Source organism: Eubalaena glacialis, chromosome 3 (assembly GCF_028564815.1).
Source record: "Eubalaena glacialis isolate mEubGla1 chromosome 3, mEubGla1.1.hap2.+ XY, whole genome shotgun sequence".
In the NCBI taxonomy this organism is placed as follows: Eukaryota; Metazoa; Chordata; class Mammalia; order Artiodactyla; family Balaenidae; genus Eubalaena; species Eubalaena glacialis.
Genome location: NC_083718.1, coordinates 84,690,648 through 84,715,331, shown reverse-complemented (window position 1 = coordinate 84,715,331; position 24,684 = coordinate 84,690,648). Strand labels below are relative to the sequence as shown.

The window sequence follows — 24,684 nt, the reverse complement described above, 5'->3', positions numbered from 1 at the left end:
AGGGTGCCAACAAGTGGGAGAGATACCGCTAGAGACAAACAGGTATTTTATTAGCAAAAATAAATACGTGCCGGGCAGATGGAAAGAATGAGGACTGCAGACCCGGTGGAGACCTCCTGAGGAAGAGACAGTCTCTCAGGCTACAGGCTGAGATGGGCAGGCGCCAGGGAGGCTCCGGGACCTGGCCCATCACGCAGGGGGGGCAGCAGGGCAATCAGGGGCGTCTCACACTCCCCCAGCAGCACGTCCCTGCGGAAGCCTGCTCCCCTGTCCAGCACCTTGGCCCTCAGACTGTGGGCGGCCAGGTCTGGCGGGCCGAGCCCGTCGAAGAAAAAGTCCTCATTGAAGATGGGGTTGGCGCTGCATTTGACCACGCGGCTCCGCTGGCCCCGCGCCCGGGCGCGCGGCCGCAGCCTCAGCACCACGCAGCAGCCGCCGCCGCCGCTCCCGGGGCCGGCCGGCGACCCGGGCAGCCCCTCGGCGCTCACCAGGCGCAGCCGCAGCCGCCCGGGCCAGGCCTGGTACTCGGCGGAGAGCCGCAGCTGCCCGCCCAGGGGCTCGAGGCGCAGCACGCTCTCCTTGGCCGGCCGCAGCTGGCGGCACAAGAAGTCGAGGTGGAAGAGCGGCGGCCTGGGCCGCCCCGCTCGGCGCGGCGCGTACGGGCTGGTGTCGGCCGAGCTCGCCTCCTCCGGGGACAGCGAGCGCGGCCTGGGCGGCCGGGGCCGGTCGGGGCCTGGCCGCGGCGAGCCAAAGGGCGACGAGTCGGGCGACAAGGCCGTGTCGCTGTCGGGGGCCCGGCAGAGGCGCAGGTCCGGGGAGGAGACGTGCAGCCTGGACTGCGCGGGGGACAGCCCCCCGGCGGGGGCGGGCGGCGGCGAGTGGAACAGGGACTCGCGCCGGCGCGTGTGTGGGCTCTCGGGCAGGAAGGCCCAGCCTTCGCGGCCCGCCAGGTGCGGCAGCCAACAGGCCGCGGGGAGGCCGCGCCCGCCCACGCGGCGCCCGGTGAGGGGCTCGGCGCCGCCTGGGTCGGGGAGCCGAGGCGGGATGAAGAACTGCGGAATGCGATCGGGGGTGAGGACGTTGGGGCAGGCGCGAGCCAGCGGGCACGGGGTGCGGCGCTTAGGAAACAGGCCGGAGGGCGCCCACCGGGCCCTGGGCTCCGCGGCCCCCACCCGGTAGCCAGCTTTCTCCACGATCCACATGCGGTGGGGTGGGGGGCTGAAAGGCCGAGTTCCACGAGGCCGAGAGGGTCCAAACCCAGCGTCTCAGGTGGAGGCCTGGACAAAGAAAGAAGGAAAGCCCAAGGTGGGTGATGCTGCAAACGGACACCGGGTGGTCTGCCGCCGTGCCCTTCTTTACGGGCCCACGGGGTGCACAAGCCCCTGTTTAAGCGGGGTTGGGGGAGGATGGGGAGGGACAAAGGGCTTCAAAGTCTGGGGGTCCGGGGAGAAATAGAGGGAGCCCAGGGCTAGCCAGTCACATTTTCGGATCAGGCCTCGGACATCCGAGTACACAGGCTCTCCCATTGCTCCCGCTGGTACTGAAGATGCACACCCACTTCAGAGTTAGAAGGCCTAACACCCCCACTAGAAGCCTAGACTCCTATTAGGAGAATAGAGTAACACCCTCATTAACAAAAGGTCTGTAGGCGCAGACACCGACCCGGGTTCGGAACCCCCGCTCATATACACTCTCTCCCTGAAGAGACACCGCGGCCCTTGGAGGGTTCACCCCCTTCTCCCATGCCCATTCCAGAAGACTAAGGCTCTCCTCCAATGTCTGATCTGGAGCCCCTTGGGACTACCCCCTTTTCCCCAGCACCCCATCCCCGCAGGCTGCACTCCCCGGCGGCACCGCAAGCTTCTCCAGGCTGAGCCATCCTTCGGCCCTAGCCCCACCTGCCTCCTCTTGCTCCTCCCTCGCCTTCCCGAGTCGTTCCAGGCCAGAAGCAGACTCGCTGCACACTTGGCTGCTGCTGCCCTGCGAGCACCTAGGGCCGGTTCAAGGAGACGCACCTCTCGGGAGCACAGAATCCCACCCCTCCTAAAGCCCTGACTGTTCCGCTCCCTGCGTCCCAGCCCTACCGCATCCCGAGTTCTGCAGCGCGGGCCCAGCCGTTGGGCCGCCCCTCCCACTCTCCACTCCCTTTCTCCCTAGGAAACCAGTGAGCACAAAGGCAGCATTGATCCTCTGCCACCCCCTGAGCTGACTCCGGGAGGCCCCGCCGCCAGCGCACGCTTACCGCACCCCCTCGCCGCACCTCAGGGAGCGCGATGTTCCGACTTTCTGCCTGGGAGTCTGAGCCCATGGCAGCAGGCTCGGTCAGGCGCCCAGAGTGCAGGCCTCACCGGTGGGCCAGGCGACGTTCAGAGCCCGGAGGCGAGCAGCTTCCTCTCCAGCCTGCTACCCCAGCCCAGTCCTGGGAGGAGCTGGCAGGGGCCTCCGTTGCCTACGTACGATCTCTTTTCCTGGGTAAACACAGCTCTGTCTTTGCGGCCATCAGCCCGTCCTTCTTAACTCCTTCTTTCAGGTTGCTAGCAGCAAGCCAGCCCTGTGCCCTGGGGCCTTCTCTGCTGGGCCCCGGCTGCTTGGGAGTTGGGGAGGGCCGCAGTGAAAAGGGAGACAGCCATTAGTGGGCAGTGGCTTCCATCCCTTAATGCTACGCTGGCCCCACCCAGCCCTCCTAGGTGAAAGCCACAGCCACTGCCACACAAATGGTAACTTCTGCAAAGCCCTCCTTGCTGGAATCCTGCCTTGGCCCCCATTGTTCAGTTTTGGAGACATCCCAATTGCTCCCAGACAGAGTTATCTGTAGTGACTGGTTCTCTCAGTTACACTGGATCAGGGAAAAGGGACCAAGCTCGAAATTTCTGGACATAGAGACACTGAGGACAGAGCTGTTTCCATCAGTGAGTCAAAGTCAGGCTGTGCCCACCCGCCCCCCATCCTTGTCAGAAGTGTGTTAAACTGCAAACATGGAGGATGTCTCCCCCTTCCTTCCCCTCCTTGAAGGCAGATCCTAGGAAACACAGGCCACCACTGACAAGATGAGACCATCAGCTGTACTCCAGGCACACTCACTATCCTTCATTCACTCCTTAGGATGTTTGCATAAGCTATTTCCTCTTCTAGGACCACTTCCCCTTCACCCTTCAGATCTGGAGGCCCTCACTGACACGCTCCTATTGAAATTAGGGGGTTCTCTTGTCTACTTTCACAGCATCCCATACTTTTCCTTTATGGTACTGTTCACAGTTCTGTTTTGTTTTTGTTTTTTTCTGTGATTTATTTCTGTGATTATTTAATGTCCTCCTCCCTTAGCAGACTGTAAGCATCACAAAGACAGTGCTTAGAACAAGGCAGGTGCTCAATCAGGATTGTTGAATGGATGAATGATATTAAGCAGAATTGTGTCTGAATTAGTTCATTTATCTCTTCATTGTGCTAAGTGCTGGGGAGACATAGAATGGGGAAGCAGACAGGCAATAACGACAGCAACAAGACAAATTGTGAAATTCAGGAAACAAGATGATTATTTTGACATCTGATACTTGAGGGTTTTGGGGGAGCAAATGTTTCTTTTATGGAGATCCCTGGCGGCACGCAGACCCTCCAATCCTGTGGCTGCTGACTCAGCTCAGCCCTGGTGTCATTTCTGGGGAGGGTGGTCTGTGTGGAGTGCTGCAACCAAGAACTCACAGCTGTGGCATCAGTCAGGTGGGTTGGGGATCTGAGCTCTGGGACTTACTAGCTGTGTGACCTCTGGCCTGTAACTTAATCTCTCTGGGGTTCACCTTTCCCATCTGAAAAATGGAGAGAAAATACCTAACTCTCAGAGTTGGCATGAAGATTAAATAAGATCACAAGTGCGCATCAGTTAGGCTGACTTCTGCTAAAAGTACATGAAAAGAGAAACCCCACTTCAATCTGACTTGACAATAAGGACATTTTTGTCTTCTATGATAAGCAGTCCAGAGGAAGGGTAGGATTTAAGGAAGTTTGATTCTGTGGCTTCATTCATTCATTCATCCATAGTTATTGACTACCTACTATGTGCCAGGCACTGTATACTGCACTCTGGGGATATAGCAGTGAGAAAACAGAGAAATCTTCTGGCTAGATGGAGTTTATACTTTAGTGGGGGAAGAAAGACCACAGACAAAAATAACTGAGCAAAAAATACAGTTTATTAGATGGAAATCACTGTTGGGGAGAAAATTAAATTAGGGGAGGATCATAGAGGGTGTCAGGAGAGCATGCAATTTTAAATAGTGTGGTCAAAGATGGCCACCTTGAGAATGTAACATTTCAGTAGTGATATGAAGGAAGGAGGAAGGATATCTGAGGGAAAAGCATTCTAGGCAGAAGCAATGGAAATGCCAAGGCCCTGAGGCAGAAGTATGCCTGGAGTGTTCAAGGAGGCGAAGAGGCCAGTGTAGCTGGAGCAGAAGGAGTGATGGGGAAGTCAGGTCAGAGAGAGCAGGGCCAGACTCTGTGGGGGCTTGTAGCATTTGTAACAATTTTAGCTTCTCCTTGTGGTGAGCTGAGGACTGATATGACTTGACTTATGCATTAAAAGGGTTGCTCTGGTGGCTGCGTTGAGAATAGAATAAAAGGGGTAAGGCCATAAGTAGGGAACTCAGACAGGAGAATATTGAAATAATCTTGGCACAAGATGATTGGGGCATGGATCCGTGTTGTGGTAGTCAGTTTCTGGATATATTCTGTAGATAGAGTCAGTAGGATTTCCTGATGGATCCATCCCCATTTAAGAGAAAGAATTATCCAAGGTTTTTGGCCTAAACAACTGGAAGAATGGAGTAGCCATTTACTGAGAGGGGGAAATATCAGGAGCTCAGTTTTAGATCTATTAAATGAGATGTCTGTTAGACGTCTAAATGGAGATGTTGAGTAAGCAGTTGGATATACGAATCCGGACCTCAGAGGAGAGGCCCAGACTGGAAGTATAAATGTGGGCACCAAGAGAAAGGTAGATGGAATTTAAAGTCACAAGATTTGATGAACTGAAGGTAGAAAAGAGAAAGGATCCAAAGACCGAGTCCTGGGTGCCCAACAGTTAGAGTGGGAGAGGAGGAGGAACCAGCTGTGCCAGATGCTGTGGGAAGTTCCAATAAAATAAGGACTGAGAGTTGACCATTGGATTTAGCCCTGCAGAGTCATTAGTGACTTTGACAAGACCAGTTTCAATGGAGTGGTGAAGGCAAAAGCCTGATTGGAGTGGGCTTGAGAAAGAATAGAAGGAAGAGAGCAAAGACAACTCTCTGGAAGAGTTTGCTAAAAGAGTAGGGAGAAGTGGGGCAGTGGCCAGAGAGGGAGTAGAATCAAGAGAAAAAATTTTAAATGACAGAAATATGGTATGTTTGCTGATGGGAAAAATCAAATAGGAAAGGAAAACTGATAATGCAGAAGAGAGAAAGGAGAATATTTGGAGCAATGTTGCCAAGTAGACTAGAAGAAATAGGTGCATGCATAAGAAATAGAGCTAAGGGTGGTCCCCTGCCTGCTGTGTGAACAGTTCACCCACAGCTACTGGAGGGGAAGTAGAATAAATTGGTAGAGGTAGTAGGTGGAGAGATGTGGTAGTGGGAGCTTGCTCTTTCTGAATGCTTCTAATTTCTCAGTGAAACAGGAAGCAAGGTCTTTAGCTGAGAGTGATGATGGGGGAGGAGGTGGTGCTAGGCGTTTGAGTAGAGAGGACCAGGAATGAAACAGTCGCCTAGGAAAGCAGGAGAGTGAATGATCTAGGAAACTGCAGGATGACTGCTGGGCAGTATCGCTAGGATGACTGCAGGGCAGTATTACGGGCCCACTTTAGGATAGCGATCTAGACGTTAAAGTGAGACCGGACAGCAAGGTTGTGTGGGTTTTCTCCAGCTGTGTTCAGCTGTGCAGTGCGCTGGGGGAAAATGGGCAGAGATTTGGATTTAGCCAGGATTATGCTCAATCTTTGACAGTTCATTTTCCTCCTTTCTCTTGCCTTCCATTTCCTTCTCTTGGTGGATATTAAATTAAGGATGCACACGAGGGTGTACAGCAGTGGGATTGAAAACTGACTGCAGATAATCCACAACCTGGCTGTATTAGTTGGGGTCTGGTGAGGAAAACAGCAGTTGCTAGATGGTTCAACAGAGGGAGTTTAACACAGGGAATTTGTTACCAAGGTGGTGGAAGAACAAAAAAGGCAAATAGGAAGGTGAAGGCTGTCTAGCAGGATCTGTAACCATGGAGACACAACCACTACTTGAGTTGCCTCCCAAAACAGAGAAGGGGAGAAATACCCTTACATCTCTTTATTTCCCACCTTCCAGTCTGCCACCAGAGCCTTCCAAAGCCAGATGACAAAGGAGACTGGGAAATGTAGATTGTAAGCACTAGCCCTCTGCAGTCTAAGGCAGAGTAGGGGAAGGGTGGGGATCTGAGAGCAATCAAGCAAATGACTGACACACTGGGTAGCCAAACAATAAGACATCAGACCAGGAACTTGGAGATCACCTCATCTACTCTTTCATTTTTATAGAGCAGGAAACAGACCCAAAAAGAAATGATGGCCAAACAGTAGCAGAGTTGAGACTAGAACCCAGATCTTCTATCTTAAAGAGCACTGTTCTTGCTTGTACCCCAGGGGTCTTCATAATTGAGCAGAGCTTCTCCCTTGAATGAGGACCCGGGATGTGGCCTCCTCACCTCTTCCAGCACCATTGCTGCCACTCAAGAACTATGTAGGTGGGTTTCCCTGGTGGCACAGTGGTTTAAGAATCTGCCTGCCAATGCAGGGGACACGGGTTTGAGCCCTGGTCCGGGAAGATCCCACATGCCTCGGAGCAACTAAGCCCGTGCGCCACAACTACTGAGCCTGCGCTCTAGAGCCTGCAAGCCACAACTACTGAGCCCGCATGCTACAACTACTGAAGCCCGTGCGCCTAGAGCCCGTGCTCCCAAACAAGAGAAGCCACCGCAATGAGAAGCCCGCACACTGCAACGAAGACCCAATGCAGCCAAAAATAAATAAATAAATAAAATTTATTTAAAAAAAAAAGAAAAAGGGAAAGAACTATGTAGGTGACCCAGGGCCTTGACCTCCTTTTTCTCGCCAGTGCCATTGTAGAGGGACACTTAGAGGACTGGGCAGTACAGAGTGCTTTCCTGGGTTCAAGCCAGATGAAGAGACACAGAGGGGACAGACTTTTCCTCCAGGTCGGCAGACAACTGCTACAAGACTCCCTGGGCTTTTCGGCTAAATTGTCCTGTGTCTTTGAGCGGTGGCCTCAGGCAGCATGACTTGGCCACCAATGCTCACTGCAGGTGCTGGCAGGTGATAGGGTTGGTGATATACCGTGTCTTGCAGCTCTGGCTCCTCACCTAGGACCCGTGATAAATGACCTAACTCTGCGGTCTTAGTTTCAGGAAGACCTTAGGGGCTCCTTCTTTAAGAGCTGGTATGAACTATTGATGTCCCTTGCCTTCTGGAACTGGTTGGTCTTACAATTGCCTTATTCACTCTTTGGTTTCTCTTGGCACTTGATTCAGACATTTGGAAAACACATATCCTTCAAGCAGAATAAGCTGATTCAAGCAGAATAAGCTGTCACATTTGCCTGGATGGCCTGTTGGATTCCACCCCATCTACCTATGTAGTAGCTGTATTCCAAATGAATGCACTACACATGGAATTGGTTTTTAAAGTGTGGAGGCAGAAACTCCCCTTGTTTCTGCCTAGAAAGCTGCAATACTTGGCCTCCTGGGAGAAGAGAGGCGTCTGTCAAAGCCCTCGACACTAGAGAAGTACTCCAGCAGCTGAAGACCTCATTCCCCTTACCAAGATCCCTGCCTGCCCACTTGGCCTTCTCCAGTCAAGGCTGACACTCCCAGCCTGGCTGTGGGGCCTTGACTGAGAGCCTCCTACCTCTGTAGATTTCCAGCTTTTGCCTGTTTCTGTTAGAAGCTGGCCCCAGTAGAGAAGTGACAGTGTGCATCCAACCTCTGAAATCCTCAACACATGACTTCCAAAGTCATCCTGGGTGTTGACATCCAGTTTCCAGACGAGAGAAGAGGGAAGCAAGCTGTACTTGAGTTTCCAAGTACCACTGTTTTGGTTTCCTTCCTTTTTTTGACTGCATAGGAAGGATAGAACATATTTCCCTTCTTCTCTTGGAAGTGTTTAAATGAAGATTAGGTCCTTTTTGACCATGAATAAAGGACTATATGTTTTTGGTATACACTGATTTAGACTCTGGGCTTAATAGGTTATCAAAGGCAACTGTGAAAACACAGGAGAAAGAGTTTTTCTGTGAGTATATGGGGGAGGGCATAGTTGGCTGCCACAAGATTTCTGGCTATGGCCTCTAGTAAGTCTCCTGTTTTTGGAGGGCACTGGATCAAGTGCCTTCAAATCCATGCCAACCAATCTTTTGCTCGTTATTCAAGACTGATGGCTTAGGAAGTGTGTGGTCTAGTTACTAGAAAGAGAACCTGATCCACCCACCTCTCCACCACTGCTGAATTTGTGTCCAACTCTCTGACCCTGTTCCATGCCACAAAAACTTCCTTCTCTATGATCCCCTGAATCCCCAGCCCTAGTCCCAGGTCCTGGAATCTTAGCTGAGGCCTGAACTTGAATTCTTCACTTGTTAGGATGAGGGTTTGGACACAGACCCATCCCTCCTCTGCCTATCCTCCTTTCAAACTAAGGCAGTGGCTGCTAGCTACTTACCAAACCTATTTCTCTCTCTTTTTTTTAAAATTAATTAATTAATTTTTGGCTGTGTTGGGTCTTCGTTTCTGTGCGAGGGCTTTCTCTAGTTGCGGCGAACGGGGGCCACTCTTCATCGCGGTGCGCTGGCCTCTCACTATCGCGGCCTCTCTTGTTGCGGAGCACAGGCTCCAGACGCGCAGGCTCAGTAGTTGTGGCTCATGGGCCTAGTTGCTCCGCGGCATGTGGGATCTTCCCAGACCAGGACTCGAACCCGTGTCCCCTGCGTTGGCAGGCAGATTCTCAACCACTGCGCCACCAGGGAAGCCCCAAACCTATTTCTCTTTCTTCTGAAACATATAGTTAGATCATATTTTCCAGCCAACCTCCCTTGCAGTTTGGTGGAGTCTTGTGACTGAGGAAACACTTTGAAGTTTGGCCCCCTAAACCTCCCTTGTTATTCTCTCTTCTGGCAACTGGATGTCAACACCCAGGATGACTTTGGAAATCATGTGTTGCATCATGCTTGTCAGTCAGGTTCCTGAATGACTGCTAGACACCAAAAATTGGACTTTGTGTGAGTGAAAAGTACAGTCTATTTAAGATACAGGTTAGATTATGGAGACGTAAAGGTTAATCTGTTTCAGCATTTGGCATTACCATACCTAATAATAAAATCCTTTATGACATGTCACTTGGAGCTCTCACTCTTTGGTAAAACTCCTCTAACCTTTGACCTCTTCCTGGACATCCCCTCCACCTACTGGCCTTGATGGAATCCTGCCTATCCCTGTGGAAGCTGCTCAGTTTCCCACCCCTCTCCTCTGCAGGCCCAGAGGAGGTACAGGCTTCTCCTGGGTGGCCATTGCCTCCTCCAGTCCATTGTTCTTCCCCCCTCACATCAAACCTTTCCTCCTTAGAAATGTGCACCAGCCATGTTGCTCTTTTCCCTCCGTTACCACTGTGCTCACCTGACTCGTCCGCCATTGCCCTTGGGTCTTGCCGGCTGGTTCACACCTTCCTTTCACTCCAGGTTGGTGCCACTCCAGATACCTGCTTTTCACCAGCAGCTGGGCCTTCAGCATGCCTCAGCCCACATGTACTTGGTCAGTTTGTTTTCCTGACCCCCACCGTGGCTTATCCAAATCATTGCCCTTCCTCCGGACCTCTTTCCCCACTGATGGCCTTGCCTCCTATTTCACTGAGGAAGTCGAGGTGCTCTGGCATAAATCCTGGCAACTTTCCATCCTGCTCTGTACCCCCCACTTCTTCCTTTTGGTCTCAGAGTCATGTTGATGCTGTCCTGTGACTCCTGTCTCCACTTGTGCTCTGGATCCGTCTCTAAGACCAGATAGCTGTTCTGTTGGATGACACCTCTCTCTCTCCTAGGGTTTCAGCCTCTCTCCACTGGATCCTTCCAAAGCAATTTATAAATATACTCAAATCTCTTTCTTTAAATAACGTAACAACAACAACAACAACAAAATTCCTAGAAAGAATCATCTAGCTTCGCTTTGTCATTCCCATTCATTTTTTCATCCACCATAATCTGGATTTTGTTCCCACCTCCTGGCAAAGAAGACCACCACCTTCCTCTCTGCCAAGTCCAAAGGCCTCTTTTTAGTTCCCATCTACCTTGCCTTCTATTTAGCATTTGATACTGTTGACCTCGCCTTCTTAAGGATGGTCCATCCTGTCCTATTCTTGGCTTCCTTACTGGGTTTTTGATTCTCTGCCCCAGCTTTAAGCCTTAGTGTGACCAAAGGTTCTGTCTTTGACCCCTTTCCCTATCCTTCCTTTCTCTCCCATCCTGTCACTCTCACACCCCTTGCCTCCTCTTCACTTTCATTCTGCATAATCCACTCCCAGGGATTCCATGTCAGATTTTATATTGATGACTTACAAATCGAGTCAGTATGTCATCAATTCTGAGTTCCAAATTACAATATCCAGGGTCCTGCTGGTGATCACCATGTGATGGAAGTTCCATGGGCACTTCAAGCTCAATGCGTGTGAAACTGAACTCATTATCTTCCCCCACCTCAAACCTGCTCCCCTGTATTCCCAATGATGCCACCTGGAACCACCAAGCTGGAAACTTGGAGTCATCCTTGAAGGCTCCCCTTCACAGATCCACTACATACAATTAGTGGCAAAATTCTGTACTCTTTTGTTTGCAACATTTTCCATATCTCTCATCTTCATGGCTTTGAACCATGTCAGGTCCTTCCTATCTCTAGTTTGGAGCCCTGCAAGGGTCTCCTAACCAGTGCTCCCACCTTCAGTCTTGCTGACCTCTTATTGCCACCAGAGTCATCTTTTGAAAAAACAAAACTTTATGTCACTCTCTAGCCCAAACACTTTAAAGGCTCCCTGTTGCCTACCAGACAAAGTTCAAGCTCCATTGCAGGGTTTAAGGAGCCTTCCACGGCCTGCACCTGTCCTGCCCCCTTCTCTTTCCCTAGACTCCTGCCCCACTCAACACCTTTCTGTTCTCCAAAGTCGCTGTGCTCTTTCATCCCTTTGTGCCTTTGCTCGCAATAGTCCCTCTGTTTGGAATAGTCCCCTGCCTGCCCGGTGGACACCACTTAACTTCTGAGACTCAGTTCAAGCACAGCTTCCTCTAGAAAGCCTTCTTTGATCGCTTTCCTAGAGTAAAATTGACTGCCCCCCCCACCTTTGTGTCTGCACTGCACCCATAACCAGAGCCACGGTGAGGGGGGAGGAGCTGATGGGGCACTCTGCTCCCGGCCCACGGTTGTGCATCTCGAGGCCAGGGGCCCCGTCTTTCATCACGGTGTGCTTGGTGCCTCACCCAGTGCCTGGTCCCTGGCAGATCTCAGTACATCACTTCTATTGGTGCTGGATGGGAAGGTGGGTATGTGGAAGGCCCTGGAAGGATTTTGATTTCCAACTGCAGAAGGGTCTTGGACTGCAAATGGGGCTGTGAAACTTTATTTATGCAAAAGTAAGTGCCTTCTCCCTCACTTCACCAGTTACTTCCCGGACACCCCTCGCTGCTCTGGGGTGTGTCCCAGGTAGGCAAGGCGGTTGGCAGTAGGCTCTCCTGAAGGCATAGTGTCTAGTATTGAGATGAATCCTCTTCCAGCTGCAGCTGGAGGAAAGTGCCTGCAAGAGAAGAGGGAGCCAAGTGGCAGGAGCCAGAGCACAGATGGTAGGAGCTTGATGGGGTGCTCAGAGCATTTGCACCCCGTTACTCAGTACCTGGGTCCTCTCCTGTGGTACAGGTTGGGCCACTCACACATAGAAAAAAAAATCCTGGTTGGGTTTTCCCTCACTTTGTCTGTGTCTCCCGCAAGTACCCAACCCCACTCTAAAAAGCTGGACCCCAGCTTGGGACTGGATCCTTAACATTCCCCTTCTATTTGTTCTGGGTGTCGCGGTGGCAGGACAGGGCCTGGGGCTGAGGCTGAGGACCTTTCTACCTGAAGCTTTGGCGTAAACTGTCTGCTGGTCCACGCTCTGGGCCACACAGGATATGTAAAGCTTCTGGTCCTCAATCTTTTCCACGTCAATGTTCAGCACAGCCAGAGAGCCCACGCGGATCAAGCTGGGAGAGGAGGAGGCTTAGCCCCTCCCTCACATGAACCCCTGGCCGCCATCCCTTTACCTCTCTGTCCCCCCATCCTTCTCTTCATCCCACCCTGCCTCAAGGACTAAAGTGGCTCTGGGCTCAGGGCCCATCTGCCAGCAACCAGAGTCTGACAGCAGAGGTTGCATCCCGGCCGGGAACCAGAGGACCGCGTGGCTGGGGAAGGAGAGTGACAGGCCGGACTTCTACACCTCAACTGCCACGCATGGCTGTCCCCTCAACGGCCAACACCCCAAGGATCCGTACTTACTTTTTTTTTTTTAAATTTATTTATTTATTTATTTTTGGCTGTGTTGGGTCTTCGTTTCTGTGCGAGGGCTTTCTCTAGTTGCGGCAAGTGGGGGCCCCTCTTCATCACGGTGCGCAGGCCTCTCACTATCGTGGCCTCTCTTGTTGTGGAGCACAGGCTCCAGACGTGCAGGCTCAGTAGTTGTGGCACACGGGCTTAGTTGCTCCGCGGCATGTGGGATCTTCCCAGACCAGGGCTCGAACCTGTGTCCCCTGCATTGGCAGGCAGATTCTCAACCACTGCGCCACCAGGGAAGCCCCGTACTTACTTTTTGAACCTGATGCTGAGATTTAGTGTGAACAGCCCCTCTCCAGCCAGGTAAACAGTTTTAGAGAAGGTCTCGTCTATCATGGCAGCCAGTGACCCTCCGTGGGCAAACCTAGGGGTGGGGGCAGGGAGCAAGGCCAGGGCTGGAACCACCCCACCTCCATCTTTCCCCAGGAAGGGAAAGGAAACAGATCTGGATCCCGTCTGATCAAACCAGTCAAAATCAACTGATTTTTCTTCCATGTTGCTACAGCATGTGTTAGCAACCACTGATACCATGATTTTATTTCACCAGGAAAAACACTTTTTTTGTTGTTAGAGTTAATGGAAAAACCTTTTTCAGATTCATCAGCTAATTACTGGTGGCAACTACCATAATTTGGAAAGGTGCACTCCTACAGGGAATGGAAAAGCCCCTGAACTTTTGGGCTTTAGTCTCTAAACCATGACCTTGGGCCAGCTCTCACCTCACCAGTCACTATGGCCAGTGCTGAGCCCACATTTGCAAGGTGGGTAAACGTGGAACTTAACTTAGGACCTATAAAGTGCTGACGAGATAGACTCCCGAGCAGTGCTGCCGTGGAAAGCCGAGAGCCAGCTTCAGCAGGATGATGCCAACATGTGCTTTATGTACAGCACATAAAACTCTCATTCTCACTTGTGTAAGCTGACCTGCATGCCAAAGCTCCATTGCTGGTTAAGCTGGGGACAATAGAAAGGCACCCAGCTGGGGGCCATGCAACCACACCCACCTGGTTTGACTCCTTGCCTCCACCTTCACTACATGTTTGATCTTGTGCAAGTTGCTAAACCTTTCTGTGCTTTAGTTTTCTCACTGTGAATTGTGAATAAAAATAATTTCTATCTCATCAGATCAAATGAGGTAATGTTTGCAAAACCTCTTGTACGCTTCTAGTCACCTCCCTCCCCATATTGCTTGCAGGAGGGGAAGAGTTGTTGCCAAAGAACCCTAAGCCTGCTCTTCCCTTGTTGTCCTCGCTGGCCAGGCAGGAGACCCATCCGCAAGTGTGTAGGTGCTGCAGGGTAGCTCTTGGCCAGCCAGAAGCCTACCCCGCCTCATTGCCTAGGGGCTGGGTGGGTACTTGTCAAGATAATAGAAAATACAAATATTGGTCTCTGCCCCTGATTCCTGGCACAGAGCTCCTGAAACCCTCTATTTCCTGGGTGATAGGAGTGTCTTTTGTTCTAATGAGGTGACTCCGGGCCGGCTCCTGGTTGAGGGCTGGTCACCAGAAAGACCAAGCCATGATTGGAAGCTTGGAATTTTCAGTCCTGCCCCCCGCCCCTCCCCCAATTCTCTTGAGAAGAGAGAAGGGCTGAAAATGGAGTTAATGGTTGATCATACCTATGTGTCGAAGCCTCCATAAGAATTCCAGTTAGTATGGGGCTCAGAGAGCTTCCAGGTTGGCGAACACACCCACACTAGAAGAGTGACGCCCCCCAACTCCGCAGTGGATGGGAGCTCCTGAGCTTGGGATTCTCCCAGACCTTACCTTATGGGTTTCTTCCACCTGGATGTTCATCCTTTATCATATCTTTAATAAACTGGTAAATATAAGTGTTTCTCTGAGTTCTGTGAGTGGTTCTAGTAAATTAATCCAACCACAGGAGAGGGTTCTGGGAACCACCAATTGTAGCCAAATCAGACAGAAGTTGTGGGTAACCTGGGGACCTACACTTGCCATTGGCACCTGAAGAAGGGTGGAAGCAGTCTTTGGGACTGAGACTTTAACCTGTGGGATCTGACACTACCTCTAGGTAGACAGTGTCAGAATGGAGTTAAATTGTAGGACACCCAGCTGGTGTCACAGAGCATTGCTTGTTGTGGGGAAAAATCTGCGAACATTTGGTGACCAGAAGTGTCAGAAGGGAAGTGTTCTATATGAGAGTAAAGGAGACTCACAGGAAAGACAGACGTAGCAGGGAGGAACTGGGTTTTTCCTTACCCAGGAGATAGACTGAACTGGGTTTTTCTAATTCGGTGCTAATTTCTTCTCTGGACCCCCTCAGTCCTCTGGCCTCAGTGTTGCGTGGTCCCCCTCTGACTCCACTGCCCCACCTCCATGAGGCCCTAAATAAAGTAAGCCACACTCCACCCTAACCCTGCCTTCTTGGGGGTTTTCCTCTTCAGAAGGGAGGGGACCCATGGCCTGGGTAGAGCTCTGACCTAGTCCCCCAGTGTCTGCCCGCACTAGTGTGGGAATCAGTGTCCCCACGGAAGATACCTTAAGGATGGCCAAGATGACAAAGGGCTGCAGTATGAATCCATGGCCTGTAGAGGTGCTGACATCTATTAAGCTCTTTGAATTCTGTTTAACTGCAACTGAGTCTCTCTCAGGCCTTGGGACCCTAAAGCTTCTCCTCCCCCCTCCTCCCTCTTCTCCCTTGCAGGAATTCTGACACCAACAATAGCATTCAGTGAGTGTCTAAAGCAGGAACAAGGATGGAGAAGGCAGACAACCGTGGACATGGTGACCCAGTATTCTCGGGCAAGAAGCTCAGAGCCAGCCTGATTTCCCTCGTGAATGTATTTATGTCCAGTGTGAGTTCTTTCCCGGGTCTATTCCCAGTTTGGAGGCAATGGAGTACAGTGGAAGAAGCAACGGACTTGGAGTCCCAGCTCCTGGATTAGAGTCCTGGTCCTGACCTTGATTTCCTGTGCTACCTTGGGCAAGATAACTTACCTCTGTGTGCCTCAGTTTGCCCATGGATAGAAGGTGAAGTTTGGATAGATGCCCTGATAGCTATATTGTGCTTTATGGTTTATGAGCACATACATATAGGCCCATAATATCATATCTATTAGCTATTCTGGAAGGTAGATATTATTGCATCAAGATTTAGGTAAGGAGGGCTTCCCTGGTGGCGCAGTGGTTGAGAATCTGCCTGCCAGTGCAGGGGACACGGGTTCGAGCCCTCGTCTGGGAAGATTCCACATGCCGCGGAGCGACTAGGCCTGTGAGCCACAATTGCTGAGCCTGCGCGTCTGGAGCCTGTGCTCCGCAACAAGAGAGGCCGCGATAGTGAGAGGCCCATGCACCGCGATGAAGAGTGGCCCCCGCTTGCCACAACTAGAGAAAGCCCTCGCACAGAAACGAAGACCCAACACAGCCATAAATAAATAAATAAATTAAAAAAAAAAAAAAAGATTTAGGTAAGGAGACCGAAGGCTAGAGGTTAAGTTGCTTGCTCGGTGTCTCCAAGCAAGCCTGACAGAGCAGGACTGGAAGCCTGGCTCCTAACTCCAGATCCTGTCTTCTTCCAAGTCCAATACATCCTTCTCAAAGTGGCTTCTAAGACCCCTTCTTAGGGGAAAATTCCCAGACCTGAATAAGGAGGCTCTTTATTATCTGCACAGTGGGGACTGGACCAGATGACGGAATATCCTTCCAAGTCTGATACTGTGAGACTGGAGCCCAGAGCCCCCCACTCCCAACCCAGCTCCTTAGAGAAAGGTACAGATCCCAGAGCCTGGCTGCACCCAATCCATCTCCTGAGCCAAGCCCAGGAAGCAGCAAAGATGTCCCCCCCAGGCCTGCCTGTGGCCTTACCCTGGGGGGCCCCTCCAGGTAGGGGCCTGGTTGGAAAAGACAGACAGACTTCTTCTTGGATGAGTGGAAAAAGATGACATACTCGTAACCTTGTCCTTCCGTTTCGATACACCTGGTGAAGATGCGACAGTCACTTTTGTCTGGGGAGAGATGGGGAGTGACACAGCTGAAGAAAGGTGTGCGTGAGGGCATGGGGCCCAGTCAGGATGAAAGGCCAGTGGTTCAGCAGCATGGATGGAGCCCGGCCTCAGGTACAGGGTTGAGGAGAGAACCAGAGGACATACAGGCTCTGCTCTCAGGGAGCCTTCAATTGGAGAGCAAGGCACGGACCTGTCCTCAGGGCCCTCGGTCTGAGGGGGACACAGCCCTGTCCTCAAGGAGCCCTCAGTCTGAAGGGGATACAGCCCTGTCCTCAGGGAGCCCCGAGTCTGTGGGGACACAGCTCTGTCCTCAGGGAGCCCTGGTCTTGAGGAAGAAACACTCATGAAGTTCCCTGGCTGAGAGTAGATGTAGGTCAGGGGCAGGTCAGACTTGAAGAGACCTTAAATATTGAAAATTAAAGTGTATGGCATTTAATTCACATATAATTCAAAATAACAATACTGAACAGAAAAATAAGTGCAGAAGAGTCCCCCAGAGTTCTGATTATTTTTCTCAAGGCGACTATAAGAACTATATCCTTTTTGGATGGAATCCAAAGTCTTCAAAAAATTTTGGTGCGCCTGCTTTGTTTTTTCCCTAAACCCAATGTACCACCCATTCATCGCTGGGCTGGAAGAACACATATGTGAATGAGAGAGACAAGTTAACACACACACGTGCTCACACACACGCACACGCAGAGAGATCAAAGTGGAAAACTCTGTCACTCTGATCCGTGGGTGTTTCAGGAGAGCCTCTGGGCCTAGCAGAGCAGGGATGGTGTGCGGAGGTCTGCAGTGGGCAAGGGGGAGTCCTCAGACCTTTGTTGGGTGGGGAGGAGGACTTGGGATAAGGCTTGACTATAAGGGAAGCAGCCCGGGTGAGAAGGCAGCGGGGCAGGGAGCTGAGTCAGCAGTTCTCCAGTGGGTGCACTCTGGGCTGGGAGCAGAGGCAGCTGCTAGGGTGTGCTCTCTTCCCCTGGGAGGAGGGGAGCCAGGGGCCTGAGAGGATGCTTTTCTCATCCACCTGCCTGGGGCTGCAGTGGGAGGGGTGGAGTTAGCAGAAAAAACTTCTGGCTGAGAACTGGCCCAGAGCTTGTGAATTTCCTTCTTGAGCAACTCTGACCACAGGGAAAGGGGCTGGCTGATCTGACCCTGGTGGGCTGGGGTGCATGTGTGCCGATGGGCCCTCTCCGGCCAGGCCTTACCTGAGGTAACCGTTAACGCTAATGGGAGCTTGAGCCCCTGGATGTGGTTTCTGTTGGACTTGAAGGAGGGCAGTCTGATCCAGCCATCGGCCTTAGTCTTCTCCAGAAATTCGTGGTACAGGTTCAGCATGTCTGGACACCAGCTGGCATTGGGGAGGGTGTAATTCTTCAAATCTGTCTTCTCCTGACAGAATCTTGAGACCTGGGCAGGAAAAATCAGGGAGACTAGACAGCTTCCTGGGAGGTGGGCTGCTGCTTGGGCTTCGGGACCTGTGGGTAGTGTGCTCCTGGGTTCTTGGGCTCCTTAATCCCTTCCGCCAGTGTTGACTTGAGGGAAATGGCCCTTGGGGACTCCTGTGGGGTGACCAGGGAAGGGGACACTAATGTGCAAAGGAAGGGAAGGAAAGGCATGGGGGCTGACAGTTAGAGGCATGCTGCTCTGTGGTGGCGCATTAAAATTGTCCTGTTTTAAAGCCTGTGAGCTATTCTTTGAGGCTGAGAACGGCTAGTATTAGCCCCACCTTCCAGATGGGGAAACTGAAGAAACACGGCTAAGGTTGCCAAGCTTGTGAGTGTGCGAGCTGATGGTCAGACTAGAGCTCATCCTGAGACACTGTCTACCCTGGGGGTGTGACCACAGGTGAGGATCACTGCTACCACCCCCTCACCTCAGGGGCTACTCCAGCTCTGTCCATAGCCGTGGGCCTGCCCGGGGAAGGGGGGCTCCTTTGAAACCTGTTTTGGGCGCCCACAGTGGTGTGGTACCTTCTGTGGGATGAGGAGGAGTCCTCTGTGATGCCGGATGCTCACGCACCAAATGCACCCATGGGCAGTCGGCCACACACAGGGTCCTTTGTCTGGGGGTGTCGCAACTCAGCTGCAACGGTCTGAGTCCCATAAGAGGAAAGTGAGTGGTGGCCACACAAGATTCAGATCAGGATGAAAGTCACCTGGTAGTCTTAGTTGTGGATCTGGGCTACTTGGTTTCCTTTGCCAAATCAAATAGCTCCCAACAAACTGCTCACCTGCCCCGGCCACAATCTGGGAAGAGGAGATTCAGGGTGCCCTCTACACCGTGGCCCCCAGGAGAAGGGCTGAGCATCTGGCTAAGCAGGGCACTCACTCACCAGGGAGTCCATGGAGGATCCGAATGCTGAGGCAGGGCTGAACCTGGGCAGGATGTAGGGGCCACCAGGGAGGGCTCCGTGGTGGCCAAGTCTCGCTGCCACCTGGAAGCCTCTTCTTATCATGGCTGAGCGCTGGGATCGGGGTCGGCAGGGCTGCGGCAGCGAGGTGAGTGAGCCCTTTTCAGCTGCACCTTGGGGCTGTCGGGGCAGCCACCTCTCAGACAAGCCTCACTCTTCTCTGTCACAAGGCTTTCATTAGCAAGCTGCCACCGCAGATGATTAGGCAAGGCTGGGCTGGTTTGATACAACACCCATAGATGCTTGGGGACTTTACCTGGTCCAGAGTCCCACCCAGCACTTGGGGAGGGGCAGATGCTGCTTGGGCATGAATGCATAGCAGGACTGGCCTGAGTTCAGAAAGAAATATTTATTAAAGGAGCAAAAAAGTACATAATGAAATAGTATAGCGTATAGGAAGCTTTGGAGAGTTGCCCTGGAGTTTTTCTGGGGAGAGCCCAGTAATATTCCCAGAAAGATAAAGGAGGTCTAATCCTTGATTGGAGGCTACTGGTGGAGTGTCTGTGTGTGTTGGTGGAGTGTTTGTGGCAGGTGCTCTGCAGCAAGACTCTGAAAGCTCTGGTATGATCCTGGGACTCGGAAAACCAACTCACAGCCCTCAGCCACTCCCTTCTTCTATCTCATACAGAAGGAAGCCCAGGCAAGCCTCCACCTGCTGGTCCCTGGTGAGGACGGGGTGGGGAGGAGTGGGGTGGGGGGAGGAGGCCTTGGAAGGGGAGGCCAGAAAATCATTCAGGGAGGAAGCAGCTTAGCAAGGGCATTCTGTGCTTTGGGAACCCCAGGGAGTGGGTGATGGCAGCAGACAATGCTGGGAGTGAGGTGGGGAGTGGGGCAGAGGAGGCTTTGCTGATGACGAGCCTGGAAAAGAGCCAGCTTTGAGTGGGGGAGTGGGGAGGAGTGCTCAGTCAGCATCTATAAGGGTGCGGACTCTTTTTGGTGGTGGTATTTCTTGCACTGAATTAAAACTGCCAGTTTTCAACTAAAAGTCCCAGATTTTAATTCACTAGAATACAGCTTGTTCTAAAGGTCAGAACTATGCAAAGATGGAATTATAATGATGATGATGATGATGATGATGATGAGTCTGGTAGGTTCTGAAAGATCGTACTGATTTAATATGGAAATTTAAAGATTTTATCCCACCTTCTGTAGTTAGCTGCCCTAGAAGACGAGGATATAAATATTTTCCTCATCTCTTGTCAAGGTTCGAAGGAAACTTCTTCAAGGACTGGGGGAACCCAGTTTTTTGGTTGATTTAGTCTCTGGGTCTAATCATAAATATCTGAGTTAGTTGCCAACATTTAAAAACAGGGAGTTGGGACTTCCCTAGTGGTCCAGTGGTTAAGAATCCACCTTCCAATGCGGGAGACGTGGGTTCCGTCCCTGGTCTGGGAACTAAGATCCCACATACCATGGGGCGACTAAGCCCGTGCGCTGCAACTAGAGAGAAGCCCTCGCACCACAACTAGAGAGGAGCCTGTGTGCCACAACAAAAGATCCCACGTGCCGCAACTGAGACCCAATGCAGCGAAAAATAATACTCTGGTGCCCACAGTGGGCCCTTTGGAAAGGAAAATATGTTGGAACTGATGAATCATTTGGCTCTACGCTGCTTCAGGGTTTTTGCTTTATCCAGTTTCTAAGGTTCTTGGTCTTTGCTGTGGGTGGGAAGTGTTAATGGGAGGCTGGGCCTCAGACTGGCCAAACAGGAGAAAAGGCTGTCTTCACCAAACCTGGGGCACCGGGTGGAGTTAAAAGGAGTTGTTGCTAAGTACTCTGCCCAGAGGGGCTCTGGGTGGGCTGCTGGGATGCTCACCTGGGAGAAGAATAACACAGGGAGGGCAGGGCTGTGGCAGAAGACCCCATGCCCAGGGGAGCTGAGCAGCTGATAGGCAGCTGCTGGCTCCAAGTGCTGCTGCCTGGTGTGGTCACTGGGCTGAAGGAGGGGGTCCCCCCGGCAGAGTACAGAGTCAGGGAACTAGGCCAACCGAGGGAAACCTGAGCTCCTCCCAGAAATGTGAGAGCTCTCCCAACTGCTCAGCTGGAACTGATTTCCTATTTGTGAAATGCTAAGAGGCAGAGAGAGGCAGGATCTCTAAGCTCAGAAAGTGACAAATCCTGAAGGGGTGTGTGTGTGTGGGTGTGTGAGTGTGCACATGTGCGCTCATAGGCCTGGCCAGGCCTGAAGCTGAAATTCCCCCTTTCTCATACCCAATCCCTTGAGAGATGGTACCTTCAAAACCAATGGGACAGTCACATCTGTTTTCCAAGCGTGGGGTACAAAGTAAGGTCACATTCATTTAATTTATTTATTTATTTAACATTTATTTATTTATTTGGCTGCGCCAGGTCTTAGTTACAGCCTGCGAGATCTTCGTTGCCACGTGCGGGACCTTTAGTTGTGGCATGTGAACTCTTAGTTGTGGCGTGCGGGATCTAGTTCTCTGTCCAGGGATCGAAACTGGGCCCCCTGCATTGGGAGCACAGAGTCTTAACCTCCTGGTGGCACAGTGGTTAAGAATCCACCTGCCAATGCAGGGGACACGGGTTCGAGCCCTGGTCTGGGAAGATCCCACATGCCGCGGAGCAACTAAGCCCGTGCGCCACAACTACTGAGCCTGCACTCTAGAGCCCGCGAGCCACAACTACTGAGCCTGTGTCCTACAACTACTGAAGCCCGCCTGCCTAGAGCCCATGCTCTGCAACAAGAGAAGCCACAGCAATGAGAGGCCCGCGCACCGCAACCAAGAGTAACCCCTGCTCCACGCAGCTAGAAAAAGCCTGAGCACAGCCAATAAATAAATAAATAAATAAATAAAATTTTTAAAAAGCATATTAAATGACTAACACCTGCCCCCATGATAGCCTGAGCCCCTTTCTCCCCTGAAAACTCTGAAACAGGGTTTTGTTAACTGTTGAACTGGCTCAGGGGCCAAGTTCATGAGCCCTCCAAGTATAGGTGATGGTGACATCACCAACTGCTGCTAGGTGCCCAGGACTCCTGCCCTCTTCCTCAGGGCCATGGGCATCCTGGGGCTGGAGTATGTCCACACAGGATAATCAGATGGGTATGGAGTCAAGTCCCACGGCCTTGATGGGGTGGGGCGAGGGCCAGGTGAGAGCCATGAGGGCAAGTCCTCTTCAGGTTCCCAGGAGGAACCATGTCAAGCCCTGGGGATAGGTGGAGGGAGATGCTCACTAGGTGATTCGGCTCCCAAGTGACTCCTGGAGGAGGTTTTGAACACTGTCCTTCGCAGGGGAGCCTCCCAAGACTCTGCCACCTCCAGCCTCCATCTCTGTGCTTCCCAAACAAGGAGGCCTCACCTTTGTTGGGCCATTTCCCCTGCTACTCCCACCATATAACCACCCTCTCGACCTCCTCTATCCCCAGCCAGCCCTCAGACCTCCACGTGGTCGGGCAGGAGGCCCCTTTCTTCTCTGAATTCTTCCCTCTTTCACAAGAGTTCCCAGAGCTCTCAAAACCCAGCCAGAATGATTAGCATCCAAAAAAACCTGGTTCTTACTTCCCTGGGGGCTGGTAGGGCTCTGTCTTCATACTTCTGGGGGACTGAGGGGAAACACTGGCATTCCATTGTCTGAGTGCTGTGAAAAGATCAAGTTTCATATTAAACTGGCCTGACCATGGATTCCATCCTCGAAGCCAGGTTGTCCAGGAGCATCTGGCTCTGGGGCTCTGCCCTAGATTCTGTCTATTAAGACAGAGAAAAGGACCTATTGGGAGGTCTCTTCCTTCCTGTTGCTGTGGTTCCTGGCCTAAAGCAAGGCGGGGCAGCTTGGGAGATGTGGCCTCCTCTCCTATCCACAGCTGGGCACCAGGCACTTGACACACGGTGTGACCACTGTTCCTTGGTGGCCCCGTCAGCAAAGAACAATGTTGTTACAACTCTGGTGTAGAGTTCCTTGGTGCAGAGAAAGCCTTTCTCCCTCCCCAGTGCCCTCTGCTAGGCTGAGCTGGCCTGGCTCCTGGACACTGTGGACCCCAGTGCTTTACTCCCCGCCCCCACCTTCGGCAACTACAGTTCCAGAGTTACCTGGCTCTTTTAGTGCCTGCACAGGCACACACACAGAGGCACGCGCACGCACTCACAAACATACTATGCATGCCCACACGCACTAACATTCACATGCACACTCACACTCATACACGGATGTGGACATGCGTGTATATACTCATGCACACAACACACACATGGGTTTATGTGCACACATATATACATTTACACACATGCATGCATACTCGTATGCATGTATATACAGTACTTGTATGCATGTATTGTATATACAATACACACAGGTGTACACACGCAGCCTCACAAAAACACAAATATGAGCACACTCACATGCACATAGAGACACAAGTGCATGTGCATGCATACACGTGGCATAAGTATCCACATTCGCATACATGCCTGCTCACTCACACACTGACACATAAATATCACACACGTACACGTATGCACATACACTCACCCGTTTACATATTGTGATATTGAGAGTTATTGCCCCACACATTGCTCATCATGGTTTAACGTTTTGCTTCTCCTTTAAAATGTGAAGATTCCAGCGAAGAGCCACTTAGCTGGAGTGGCTCTTCAAAGAGCTTACTATAACTGTAAGCAGTTAGTTATTTTACTTCTTAGTTTCAGTGGGATCCTGAAAGTAGGTTTTGATAAGGAGAAGGAGAACAACCTTGGGTCTGAGTTTATGGAAGCAAAATTTCCCTGGATGCACAATTTTTTTCAGGTACCCCCTCCCTGAAAGGGCGTGGCTGGACCAGACAGACTGACTTCTTCCTAGGTGAAGTTCAGAGAACCCTCAGACTATCTGAGTCTGGAGGTGCCTCTAAAGAGCCTTTGGTCTAATCCCCTCATCTTATAGACGAGGAAACTCAAATTCATTGAGATTAACCAGCTTCATTGATTGTACTTCCAAAGTATATTTTAATCCGCTTCCCTCCTCCATAGAATCAAATGAAACCTGGAAGGGCCATCTGCCAAGTCAGCATAGTTCTTTTACCAGAAGACAAGGAGGAAGGGATGATGGACAGACAAAAAACAACTGACGTCCATGGCTGTATCTTAGCAGTAGTCCAGAAGTTTTTGCCCCAGAGATGAATAGAAGTAAACAAAGAGGTCAGTCATGATGGGGAAGGGTGGCCGAGGAGGCATGTCCCCAGTATGAAGATTGGTTTTGGGAGAGAAGGGATGAAATGGAGCCAAAGTAAAAGAAAGGAGGAGTAAAAGTGGCTCTCTCTCTACTGAGGCTCATTTAGAAGCACTACAGTTCAGAGGTTGTAACTCCAGAGTTCTTCAGAAATGTGGGAAAGTTTGTGGGGCATGTCACAAATGGCTGAGGACGTGGGTGACTTTATGGAAGCATTTCCCCCCCACATTTTAGATATGGGTGAGGTAGATATTATTCCTGGGTCTTAATTTCAGTACTTTTCCTTTTATCACATTTATCCTTACCTGTGCAGGATCTATTTTTTTCCTGAGAACAATAAGTTACTTCAGAGGGAATTGACAGCTGGCCGAGTGCTTCTCCTTAGAAAATTTATTTCGTTTGCATTCCTGAGTCAGCTAATGTGCAATTAGAGACAGTTAGCTACAACTCTATAACGTCCGTCCCCAGTCCTCTACACTTTTACTTACTTATTATT

The 24,684-nt window shown here is 51.4% G+C and overlaps 2 protein-coding genes across 2 annotated transcripts; both read right to left on the bottom strand.

Annotated features, from left to right (window-relative positions):
- Positions 1-29: 29 nt before the first annotated feature.
- C2CD4D (C2 calcium dependent domain containing 4D) lies at positions 30-2,302 on the bottom strand. Its single transcript, XM_061186007.1, has 2 exons — positions 2,243-2,302; positions 30-1,277 (listed from the first exon to the last, which is right to left on the bottom strand). Exon 2 carries the CDS (start codon positions 1,200-1,202, stop codon positions 141-143), a length of 1,062 nt encoding a protein of 353 aa, XP_061041990.1. The 5' UTR covers positions 1,203-1,277; positions 2,243-2,302; the 3' UTR covers positions 30-140.
- Positions 2,303-11,792: 9,490 nt separating this feature from the next.
- On the bottom strand, positions 11,793-19,049 carry THEM5 (thioesterase superfamily member 5). The gene is made up of 6 exons (XM_061183837.1): positions 18,927-19,049; positions 17,800-18,001; positions 16,447-16,591; positions 12,881-12,991; positions 12,157-12,281; positions 11,793-11,839 (listed from the first exon to the last, which is right to left on the bottom strand). Exons 1-6 carry the CDS (start codon positions 19,047-19,049, stop codon positions 11,793-11,795), a joined length of 753 nt encoding a protein of 250 aa, XP_061039820.1.
- Between the last annotated feature and the right edge of the window lie 5,635 nt (positions 19,050-24,684).

Coding starts and splice junctions, on each gene's coding strand:
- C2CD4D (XM_061186007.1), bottom strand. CDS start 1,202: ATGTGGATCGTGGAGAAAGCTGGCTACCGGGTGGGGGCCGCGGAGCCC.
- THEM5 (XM_061183837.1), bottom strand. CDS start 19,049: ATGATAAGAAGAGGCTTCCAGGTGGCAGCGAGACTTGGCCACCACGGA. Junction 16,592..17,799: donor AGCGTTAACGGTTACCTCAG/GTAAGGCCTGGC, acceptor ATCTCTCCCCAG/ACAAAAGTGACTGTCGCATC. Junction 11,840..12,156: donor AGTTTACGCCAAAGCTTCAG/GTAGAAAGGTCC, acceptor CTTCTCTTGCAG/GCACTTTCCTCCAGCTGCAG.